The sequence below is a fragment of the Hyposmocoma kahamanoa genome, unplaced genomic scaffold, assembly GCF_003589595.1.
Source record: "Hyposmocoma kahamanoa isolate Upper Pololo Valley unplaced genomic scaffold, ASM358959v1 86, whole genome shotgun sequence".
NCBI classification, from domain to species: domain Eukaryota; kingdom Metazoa; phylum Arthropoda; class Insecta; order Lepidoptera; family Cosmopterigidae; genus Hyposmocoma; species Hyposmocoma kahamanoa.
The window spans coordinates 2824543-2836627 of NW_020654289.1; the positions used below are offsets into that span (position 1 = coordinate 2824543).

The following is a 12085-nucleotide window of genomic DNA, read 5'->3' on the forward strand; positions in this document are numbered from 1 at the left end:
ATAATAATAATTGAAATATTTATTTATTGCATTTCATACGGTTAAGTTATTGAACAACATTATATTAATAATAGGCCACGGGAAGGGCAAGAGTCTAAAATTGATAATAATAATTTATACTAATAATAGTTTAGTCTGTATTAAATCTCGAATTACAATAATAATTAACTCTAGGCCATGGAAGAGGCGAGAGTCTGAAATGGATATCGAAAATAATAATAAAATTCATGAGATAGCGCTATAATGTTACAAACTATCACTTTCCTTCATGGCTTTGAGGTTTCTTACGTTAAAAATTGTTCTTTAATTACGATAAAAAAAGCACCAGGAGAGTACAATTTTCACTGATTGTAGTTTTTTTACTTTTCTCTGAAATAAAAGTATACAATTTTTAAAACGTTGTCGTGATTACAAGTTTTTGAAAACAGCACAAGGTTACATATTTTTGAAATATCTAATTTTTACATATTTTCGAAAATAAGTGAACGTATACATTTCATTGCAAGCGACTGTACCATTTTCCACTCACCAAATCACTAAAACAGTCACACGAAGTATTTAACGTAAATGCCACAACCTCCGATTGTATTAGCGTGTGTATTAGCTGCTCGGGCTTGCACCAGCTCCTCACTCGCCCCGCACAATTGCTCTGTCTAGACGTGTCCGTTGGCCGACTGTAGGAATTATTGGTTCGACCGTGCCTATACGATCGAGCGCACGGTATCCGAGAGCACTCGGCTTTAGTGGGAATTGTAAATAATTAAGACATTTCGCAGGATATTAGTCGCGTTTCGATAATACCGACCAGTGTTAGCGGATCTTTAATAAGACTGCAAGCGTGTGGAATTAGGTATATATTATAGTAGTATGTAGAACAAATGGCCGTTATATCGCATGTATTGGGAAAAAGATATTGTCTTTGACTATACCGCCTATTTTCAATAATGACCGGGTAGACTAGGCCACAGGTTAATTTAGCGCTATACCTAAATGTCGTTAAGTACAATTTTTGAAGGAAAAATGTTAACTGTTATACAGAGTTGCACAAATACTAGCGGCATACATAGATAGTATTTGGAATTGCATTATAATGTAATATTTAATTTAACTGCCTCCGTGGCCGAACAGTTACCATGCTGGACTGCTACGCAGAGGTCCCGTGGTCATTCCCGGGTCGGGAGCAATATTTGTATGACCTGCATTTATTTCTCTCGTGAGTTTGGGTGTAATTTGTGGTTGTGTATGTGTGTGTCCATGGCACCCGCGACACAGGGTTTCCCTAGTGCGGGGCTATGTTGAGTGTGTGCGTTATTATTATAAAAAAAGTGATACCGGGAAATGAGAGATAGACACTCTGCCTTGACACCGATGAAAGTGCATTATAATGATTAACTATGAACTTGAGGTCTGATAAAAAAAGAATTAAAAGCGTTTATTCCTATAATTAGATTGTCGTAAAATTAGTAAACTTATTTTTAAGTAAATTAAAACAACAATTAGTACCTGTGGATGGTACTCGTGTATAACAAGTCGCCGATCGCCGTTTCATGCACGTTGGTATTTTCATACCTGTTTAATTGCATTCGAATACTTTGTATCAGTGACTTATTCATTCATTAACTCATTCACTTGCGTTTTTCGCTTGTTTGCGTGACTCGCTTCGCGCATACGCAAAAATGTGGCGCGTACGGGCAGGCAGGACTGTTTACGAGTCACTTGCTTGCCTTGCTGCGCATTAGTTTGATATCTAGCAAGCCTGATATTTCCACGCAGGCAACAGGGAACGTTTGCGGAGGACAGCACTACTAACCAATCACAGAGCAGCAGCCAGTTCGAGAAGGCAGATTTCTACGCCGTGTACCCAGCCAACGCAAGCAAACGAAAAACGCAAGATAAAGACTATCGTAAAGGCATTAGATATCGAAATCTGTCATGCTAAAGGAAAGCGTGGGATATTTATGTCAGTTCGAAGAGTGCAACAAAAACATAGTGGACTATTATTTAGTTATTTTTGGGTAAACATAGTTTCAGCTGATTTTGATTGCCTCTCCCGATCGGACACTGCGGGTCGTATTCTAGAATTCTATTCAATGCTCAAGTCAGGATTGCACTGGCAACACAAGCACTGGAAATACGACTCTTCGAGTGCTTTAAACCATACTCAAATCCTGACTTGAGCATTGAGTTGAGTTCTAGAATACGACCCTGAGTCTCTTCCGAGTCGAGGCGCATAACTGCGATTTACAACTGGCTCACAAGTTGATTTAACTCACAAATTAGAAAGATATATTAGGAATCAGGTTCATCTTCTCGCTCGGAAACCCATCCGATTTCGAGACTATATTATTTTTCAACACAACCATGTATTTATTTCTGCGATGTTTTACTACTAAAACTCCCATACGCTTTCTACTTAAAGTGGGTAAGACTTCGATATTAAGTTCACCAATTTATGTGTGCATAATCTTATTAAAAATATCCGAACGTAATGTCATAGAAATGTAAATACCGGTGCCGTTATAGTATAAACTAAATTTAAACCGTAATAAAACTCCTTAAAAAAGCAAATCTTCAATCTTCTTTGGCAGCTGCGTACTGTAAAAGACAATTAAAATAATATTTTGATTAGGTATATCGAGTCACAAATCCATAATGCTGTTGCATTGTTTATGTTTGTTGCTAAAATAAAAATAACGCACAATTTATACTCCACGCGGTCTATAACGAGCGTTATTTTGGAAATTAATATAAACAAAATATGCAACTCGATATATACAAGCTTTTTGTCGCATTTTGTAACAAAAAAAACATTAATCCAGAAATTCACAACAATTCTGCACTCGCTCCCCGTCCGAAACAAACCCTGTCAAATAAGTAATTTTCGACAAAACTAAAAAACAATGTTAAGTATGGAGATTCTTTCACATCATGCGTTTTTTAAATTGGTAGAGTATTACTTATTTGACATTATAATTGTTTCGGACGGATTTCGGAGAGAGAACGAGAGTTCAGGGCTTGAATCGTAAAATCTATATTGTTCTGTTAGGTATTATAATTATTCAGACTCTTGTCTGTATAATTAGAATACCTAACAGAACGGTACTATTTGGAGCGGCTCAAACGTGTATCTTATGATAGATACAATATATTCTATTTTCATACAATTGCCGTAGCCGCAACCGTCGCCAGTGATCGACTGCCTAACCAGCATCAGTGATCAACTGCCGTAACCGGCGACTGTGTCCGGTTGTCGCAACTGGTGATTGGTTGATTTCATATTAACTGTATGAAAATATAATATTTTTAGCGTTGTAGTTACCGGTTGCTTATATCCAATACAATCAACACTTTTGCGCAGCATCATTCTGTACATTATTTCTCTTCCACTAGAGAAACAATGTTGAACTTTTTCCAAATCTTCAATTCAACCAACATGCACATTAACTACTGCACATTTAGTAGTGATAGTGCAGATTTTCAAATCTTTCTCCAAACATTCATCATCTTAATTTCAAAGTAAATGCGGCGGTAACCACCGCATACAAAAACTTTAGTAGCAGCACATCATCACAGCGTTTTGTTGCGACCACTTCACAACTATAGATTCGCTTTTGACATAAAAAACGAATAGCAAACTACGTTCATTTCGTCTCGAATTACAAACTCAAAAACACTTTGTTATTGTTATTGATACAGCGCAAAGAAATATTCCCTCGATCCGACTGGACTGGAAACTTATCAACTTAACTGCGGCACCAGTCAGCAGATGTTACGAATTCTATATGCTTGTTGTAGATCTTCGTGTTGGGTTTAAAAGGCTTTTTACACCAGCGCCACTCGTGAGAAACTTATGAAACTTTCTTCACTCAATCTTCACAGCTGACGGTAGATGTCGCTAAATTAATTGCAATATCTATATTATTTCTGACGCTGGGGGACTACTCTCGTCTGCCTACCAACTAGCCACCTTGGATTCAATAGACAAGCATGCTAAGAGCCTCTTATACCTATAAAATACTCGGAATTAGTAGAGGCGAGCCTTGAACACCGCCGTAGAGTTGGCAGCTTATCGGTATTCTACAGGATATATCACGGAGGGTGTGTGATGGAATTGCAAAATTTTATTCCGCCTTCCCTTTTCCATCATCGAGGGATTAGACGTGGGCTGGAGTTCCACTCCTGTTGTGTATATTCCCAGGATTTCCACGAAGCGTTTCGTTTCCACATTTATATGGCGAGCGGCTAGGGAGTGGAATTCCCTGCCTGCAGACTTGTTCCCCGAACGCTGTAACTTGGACCTTTTCATGGCGAGAGTGAATAGGCATTATTTAGGTGTGCATGCTACATCCTCGAGCTCATTATCACTTTCTATCAAGTGAGATGGAGCTTCGAGCCCAGTCAGACCGAAAGAATTTGCTTTGTGTTGTTCCATCTATGTATCAATAATAACAAACTAGTCTGCTTTGTTTGAAGATGGTGTAAAATGATTGTTCATTGCGCAAGCGTTGCCCGTTTGCAAATAGCTAGTGATTGCAGTCGAAAAATATTATATCGACTATCGACAAAATGTTGGTTACGCTTATGAAACAAATAGCGAATCTTGTTTAATTTGAATCATCATCGGCCCATTATTCGTCCAACATGTGTGTTGGACGAATAATGGGCCTGGGCACGGGTTCATTAGATTTGTTTTTGTTTTGGATATGCATACATACACTAAATTTAGGAATATGTGCACAAATAACACAAATAGGAGACATATAAAGTTTTTCATTTGAATTTAATATACATAATCAAATCCGCCTGTTGTTACTAAAAATTGTTTTCGATACCAACAACGACTGCCTAATAAAAAATACAATAACGCAATTTTATTACTAATCGTTATAACGTAACATTCACAATCTATCGATAAATCTGTCGACAACAGCTACATGACTATTTACAATTTTACGAAAACTGGCAACCTTGCAAATGTCTTTTTAAGAATGAAGATAGAGATCTTCAAAAAAGATACGACTGTATTGGAGTATTTTCACAAAAAAATATATGAATATCACGGTAGTCATGAAATTCAATAATATAAATATCAAAATCTCCTTGTTTCATAAGTAAGCAAAGACGAGTGCATCATTTAGGCAATTATAATGCCTCTAAGCAAACATAAACGCATACGATGACCTGCTAGTACATCTTTGTAATATAAAAAGGCCTTTGTATATTACAAATTCGGTGCAAGCCGAATTTAGCAGTAACATATCTTACATATCTATTCCATTCCACTTATAAATACTCATCACCGAATATTCAAGCAGTGACAATGTTAACAGAACTAGACTTTCGCATATTTGAAATATAAACTTTATCAAAGTTCAGTTCTTTCTTAAATGCGTCCGACTAGATTTCTCCTCACTTTTATCATCCATATCAATACCACCTCTATATAGGTACTATAAATAAAGGTGAATTGATGGAAGAAAATTTGGCAGTTCTTATTAAAAGAATACTTACCAGGCAGAGACGGAATTAAATTCTTAGAAATATTTTACGTGGATAACCTGGCCGTCTACCTTGGAATGGTCGAATAATTCTGTATAACAGTGTTAAGGAAATACATTTTTGAAATACTAAACTAGTCTAAGTTGCTGAAGAGTATTGTGGAGGTAAACATCGATTTTGAACATGCAACGATAGCAAGATTGCGGGATTTAGATGTTATTTATGTCATATATACGTATGCTTAGAATAATAACGCATAGAAACCTAGTCCGCACACGCTAAGTGAGGCAAATTGAAGCGCGCCAAAAGGGCCTACACGTGCGGGCGGGCCTTCAGTGCTCAAGGTCAACTTGCACCGCGAACAGCTCCAGAATTTTAGCTAAAAATGACGAAATGTGCTGTAAATGAGTGTAAAAACAAGTCAGACAAACATAAAATAGATACTAACATCACATTCCACAAGGAAGTAGCGCGTTTCAACTTGTATTATTATATAAATATTCACTAAAACCGAAAATTATCCCACTACTAAAACTAGCCTACATGAATTTGATTTTTGCCTCACTTGTGACAGTTCGTTTGATATGAAACTATCATTCTATGCGTTATTATTCTAAGTACGTATGTATAATATCAACCAACAAGATCTATGGTACTGTTTGGGTGTTACACGGAGCTCGTACTTCAATTTCTAAATTACGTATTTTGTGAATGTTTAGTTGCTATACCTCTCGCTAACTATGAAGGAAAATGTCGTTATGAAACCTTCATGTTTCAAGGTCACAGTCTTTTCAAAATATGTTATACTGCCTCCGTGGCCGAACGGTTACCATGCCGGACTGCCACGCAGAGGTCCCAGGTTCGATTCCCGGGCCGGGAGAAATAGTTGTATGGCCTACAATTATTTCTCTCGTGAGTTTGGGTGTAATTTGTGGTTGTCCATGTGTGTGTCCATGGCACCCGCGACACAGGGTTTCCCTAGTGCGGGGCTATGTTGAGTGTGTGCGTTATTATTTATTTATTTATTATTATAGACCTTTCTTTTACACTCTAAATTTAATTTTATATTATTTGCTTTTTTATTTTTTCAGGTTCTCAATACGATTTTTTTTTTGTTGGAAAGAGGATATCTCAGTGTTGGTCCATTTATATTTGAAGAGAATATTCCACCTCTAAGGGTAGAAAACTAGGGGATGAATCCGGTTTCGCGCACATTCCGGTAACCGATTTCAATAAAATTGGCAAATAGATGTAATTCCACGAGCTTTTGACGTCGGTTTTATTGTGTTGATGCTTTTTTAATTTTAAAACTATATTAACTTGTCAAGTTTGACACTGAAGATTTAAATTCATCTCTATATTGCTGCGATAAGAATGATCCAGTGTTAAGTTCAATGTGCTCTTTACTCTAAATGTGTCTTTTTTAAATATTGGTTTTATGGCATCGGAGCAAATCCATCAAGCCGAATCTTCAACAATTTCTTCATTAATATTTTAAAATTTTTAAAAAAGGATACTGATGCAACGTTCCGCATCTGCAGAATTCTGAAATCGGACTATGGCCCGTCCTGGGCCAGTCATCTCTCCAAAGACAATTTTACCCACTTCTCGCATTTTAGCGTTTAAAGCTTCAGTGTTGACACTATTGGGAAGCTGTAAGAAAGGTCATTTTTATCATAAATAGTGTAATAATATTTTAGTAAGACGTTAACTGTTTCCCGATATGTAAATTTTGGGGTTATTCAAATTCAATTGTGAATGGGCATTTTTTTAGACTCTTTTTTTTTATACACTTTAGGAAAATTCACTCAATTAATTACTGTAGTTATACTGCATAAAGATGAGCATTTAAATGTTATTATGGTTACAAACAACGACAGTGGTGTGACAGTGTTAATGAATAATTTTATTCAGTATGAATTATTATCGCCAAAAGAAGACGTGAACCCGTATTACAAACAAAAAATGCAAAAAGGCGACTTTCACCGAAATTTTCACTAAAGATAAAATCCAGAAAAGTTATATGATTACGATAGACTGACTGTGGAAACTTTTGTCTATATTCTTGAAAATTTCAAGAAAGAATTGGAATCAGACTATAATTATGAACGAATAGCACGATTTCAAAGAATTTCTCTAAAACTGCTTAGTAATATTTATATTTTTATGGTGGATATGTTTGCTGTTCTGTATTGGTGGTCATTCAGAAAGTGTTGAAATAATTTCCTCCAACGATATCTCTAATCATCACCGATCGAAAAATAGGTGTAGATAATAAACAGGACAACACCATGACTATTCGAGCGCATATCAAACCGCTTGACAGGTATGCTGCGCTCGTGCAGGGCATATGCAAACCTCGATCAAGGCACCAAAGCCGCGCCCGCGGTGCCGACCCCTCCGCCCCTCCGCTCGCTATCGTCCAGAATGTGGCCTAACAAATTCACTGATTCTACTAATTAATACTAATTATGTAACTGTTTCAAGTTCTTACATTGGAAAACACTAGCATAAAGGCATTTTTCTTTGTGGCGTTATCTTTTTGTTTTTGTCGATCGTCTGTAGGTACCTTATCTGTAAAATGTTGAAATAAATTATTTATATTACTAAGAAAATAATGTTATGAACAGTTTCTTTTGCATCTTTGTTGTGTTAATAAACTAAGAGAAGAAAGAAAAATATATTTTTTTTTCATATGCTTACCAAGCTTCTCAGAATTGAAACTTAAATCAGGCGGATGATTTTGTCCTTCTGCAGAATATTCGACTGAACTTGTCATATTATTAGGTACCACAGAAGATTCCTTTGGACTTGAAGCGTTAAAAGTTGTTGGAGGGCCAAAATTGTTGTTGTTACCCGAATACTGATTGAAGTTTGGCGTATTCTGATCTATGTTGTGCATATTTTGCCCCAGATTTGGCATATTTTGTCCCATACATGGCATATTTTGTCCCATATTTGGTATATTTTGTCCCATATTTAGTATATTTTGCCCCATATTTGGCATATTTTGACCCATATTTGTCATATTTTGTCCCATACTTGGCATATTTGGTCCCATATTTACCTTATTTTGTCCCATATTTGGCATATTTTGCCCCATATTTAGAATATTTTGTCCCATACTCGGCATATTCTGCCCCATGCACGAAATATATTGTGCCATATTTTGTCCCATGTTTGCAATAACTTGCTCCATATTTAACCCGAACTGAGCTAAGACAGTATTTGGGTTTAAATTGGGGGTGTTACACCACATATTCGGATTTGCTTGCATGTTCTGGCTTGGAGCAGTTTGTAAAGAATTTGAACCAAATGAATAATTCGGCTGATTCGATGCATTTATGTTATTTGTTACATTACTCTGATTGACTGGATTGTTCTCTGCACGTTTAAACATATTTGCGTTATATATAGATTGGTTATGCCTGGAACTTAATTTGCCCATTTGTTGCAGCGCATCTATAATAGGTTTCACCGCTAGAGTTGCATGGATGGCTCTTAGAGGCTGTCCATTGGGCCCAAGTCCTGGCCCAATGGATTCTAGGCCAAGAGGTAGTGGTTTAGGATTATGCAACGAATCGAAACATACTTTCATTACTCGGTTGTAAAGTTTACGACCATCTAGCATAGATATTGCCTGTAATATGAACATATTAAAGATATTTTTACTGTTATTTAAGAAATATTTTACATTTGCTTTAGTGCCGTGTAAAATGTTACATGGAAATAATAGATTAGATTAGATAGATTAGAGACCTGCACAGCTTCCACTGGATGGTCAAATTCAACTACTGCATTATTGAATGATGTGGGGTTCTCTATAGTTAATTTAACATGTCTGACAGTTCCTGCTAAACTAAATACTTCTCGAACTTTCTCCACCGTAATTTGTGGAATCATCTGAAAAAAAAAAAAATTCAAATTGCAACACCCACTTTTACGTTTAAAAAAAATTAACCACGTAAGTTTTGTACCTTTGTTAAATTTTGTATCGAATACTCACATTTTCAACAAAAACTCTGTTTTTTAATGGAAGGCGAACACCTATTTTATTCAGATACTGCATATTCAATCCAAATGTGTTATTTACAGGCGGATCAGGCTTTACAAACACTGGTTTAAAATTTGGCAGAGTATCAATGTTACATAGTGGCTTGACACCCGACGGATCCTCCAGTATGACAGATGATGCTGGGTTAGGATTTTGCACATCATTCTGAGACTTTCTAATTCTAGTAAACAAAACACACTCCTTCATTTTTATAGCATATTATTACGCACATGTATTGTACTGAGAACAAAATTTACATGCAATAAATAAAAATACATTTTCAAAACACTTATTTAATACAATTGATCTATACATTTGTGAAACGTTAAGAAATTCAGAATGGGTTTCGGAAATGTATATATAATATTTTGTTATAATTATTAATACAAAGATCGAACACTCAGAAAAAATTCCTTCGATCCGGGAAAATTTCTTCGATGAGAAATCTATGATATTTCGTCACCCAGTTAGATACATTTGCTGCTACCAGTCCTGGCTAGAAATGTCGCTATTTATTGTATTTAAATTTTTATTGAATTGATGTTCAATTATTTTTATGTGAAATTACTTCAATAGTTTGTTATAATTATTAATACAAAGATCGAGCATTTAGAAAAAATTCCTTCGATTCGGCCGGATTCGAACCGACGTCTTCTAGCATACCGTGCCAGACGCAACTAGTGGAGTAATTTCACATAAAAATAATTGAATTCAATAAAAAATTAAATATTTCGTTATTTCTCTCTGAAGTTGAAGCCCTTGAACAAACCTTCGGACAAAAAGAAATTATAATAATAGTATGTTTAATATGGCAAAAGATTACTTACTGAACTTGATTCAAAAAGCCTCTCATCACTGTAAACTCTGTTCCTTTATTAAAATTTGGGTTGAGTTTGAATTGTGCAAATTCCCTTGGTATATAATCAAATTTTTGAGCTATTGCATTTCCTGAAAGAACAAAGTCAAATAATTAAATTAATTAATTGGTTATGTAATGCATGTGTCTTTGAAAATACTGTACTCTTTTAGTTAAATTCTTGTTTTTGCAAAACCTTAGAACTAAAAGAACCTTAATTCACAAAGCAGTGGTCGTTGGGTTTCAACCCACCCTCGTGGGTGAAGTTATACAGCGTGAGAAAGCTTTGGTGGATCACTGTAACGTTTACGCTGCCGTCGTATAGAGGTACTCGTATTCACATTTCAAGTCTTACCCGTTTTTATTCTTATAAGACGAATAAAAAAATAATGTTGAATATTTGACTGACCTTTATCTTTGACAACTATGATTGGTGGCTCAAAGTTCTTTCGCAGGAGACGAAAGACATTACTGCATTCCACAGGATTAGCACATTGAATAAGAATCTCACCAATAAGCGAACGGTTTACATCTCTAGGTGCGTAAAAGAATACTGAATATTTTGTTGCATTACCCTGGAAAGAATTGATTAACATTATCATTTCAAAAATATATAAATATTGCATTGTTTACTGTGTTCAATCCACCACTAGGCAGTCAGCAACTCTATCTTCAACAGAGTCTTGTAATTAGAGGCAAGATATATTGAGGTCAGCACACTTTTAAGAAATTCAGGGTCGTATTCCAGAACTCTACTCAATGTTCAAGTCAGCATTTGAGCAGACTTGAGTATGATTAGAAGCACTGGATATATGACCCTAATGGCAAGGACTTGAGTATGATTTTCAGTGCTCACTGCAATACTCATGTCCTGACTTGAGTTTTGAGTAGAGTTCTGGAATACAACCTTTAGTCCCTTGACTTTTGTACTTTGTTCCGGTTAAATTCTCTTAAATAAGGTTAGGTTAAATCTACCACGGCTTTTACACAATTCAATTGTGTAACAAGTTGGAAAACACTACACTAGATGGAATGTGCCCCCTTTGTGACTTTAAACGTTAAATTACATCTATGGTCAGGTCAGGTAACAGACGCATGTATGTTGTACAATGTTCTGTTGGCAAGGAGCGCCTAAAAATCTATACTTCTATATTGCGGCCTATCACTATAAGGCGGAGCACCTTAAACAAGCAGTATAATTATACAACCTGCATTCACCTTTGAGTATTACAAGACCAATAAAAACTAGGGTTTTAAAAATTAGTATTATATAAGTAATACTTACTATAGCCTGCAGTATCATCTTTCTATATTTACCTAAACCGTAGCCTGAGGGTAGATTTGATATACAAAGCATTGTACAAGGTGAATGTTTTGTTTTATGAAATTGTCTTGCAGGTGCACGATTAGAAGTTTCTGATGTTGCAACATCAACATCATCATCTGAATCATAAATTTCAATTTGTTCAGCTTTTAAGGACTGATCAAGCTCCACTATTTGAACATCTAAACTGCTCGATTCTTCTTTTATATGAAGAGGTTCCTGTTTAACAATATTTTCCTTGTGTTTAGTTTCAGTGTCTTCTCGGGCATCTATTACATTAGTAGTAGAGTTGTCTACAGATTTCATCATGATTGGTGAACGGGATCTACTTCGTTCTTTTTTCTCCATTTTG

General features: G+C 35.8%; 1 protein-coding gene across 1 annotated transcript; it reads right to left on the reverse strand.

Annotated features, from left to right (window-relative positions):
* Positions 1-2374: 2374 nt before the first annotated feature.
* On the reverse strand, positions 2375-12085 carry LOC113234759 (heterogeneous nuclear ribonucleoprotein M-like). Its single transcript, XM_026470225.1, has 10 exons — positions 11695-12085; positions 10819-10984; positions 10381-10501; positions 9506-9734; positions 9259-9402; positions 8203-9139; positions 7994-8073; positions 7017-7152; positions 5512-5590; positions 2375-2595 (listed from the first exon to the last, which is right to left on the reverse strand). Exons 1-9 carry the CDS (start codon positions 12079-12081, stop codon positions 5535-5537), a joined length of 2256 nt encoding a protein of 751 aa, XP_026326010.1. The 5' UTR covers positions 12082-12085; the 3' UTR covers positions 2375-2595; positions 5512-5534.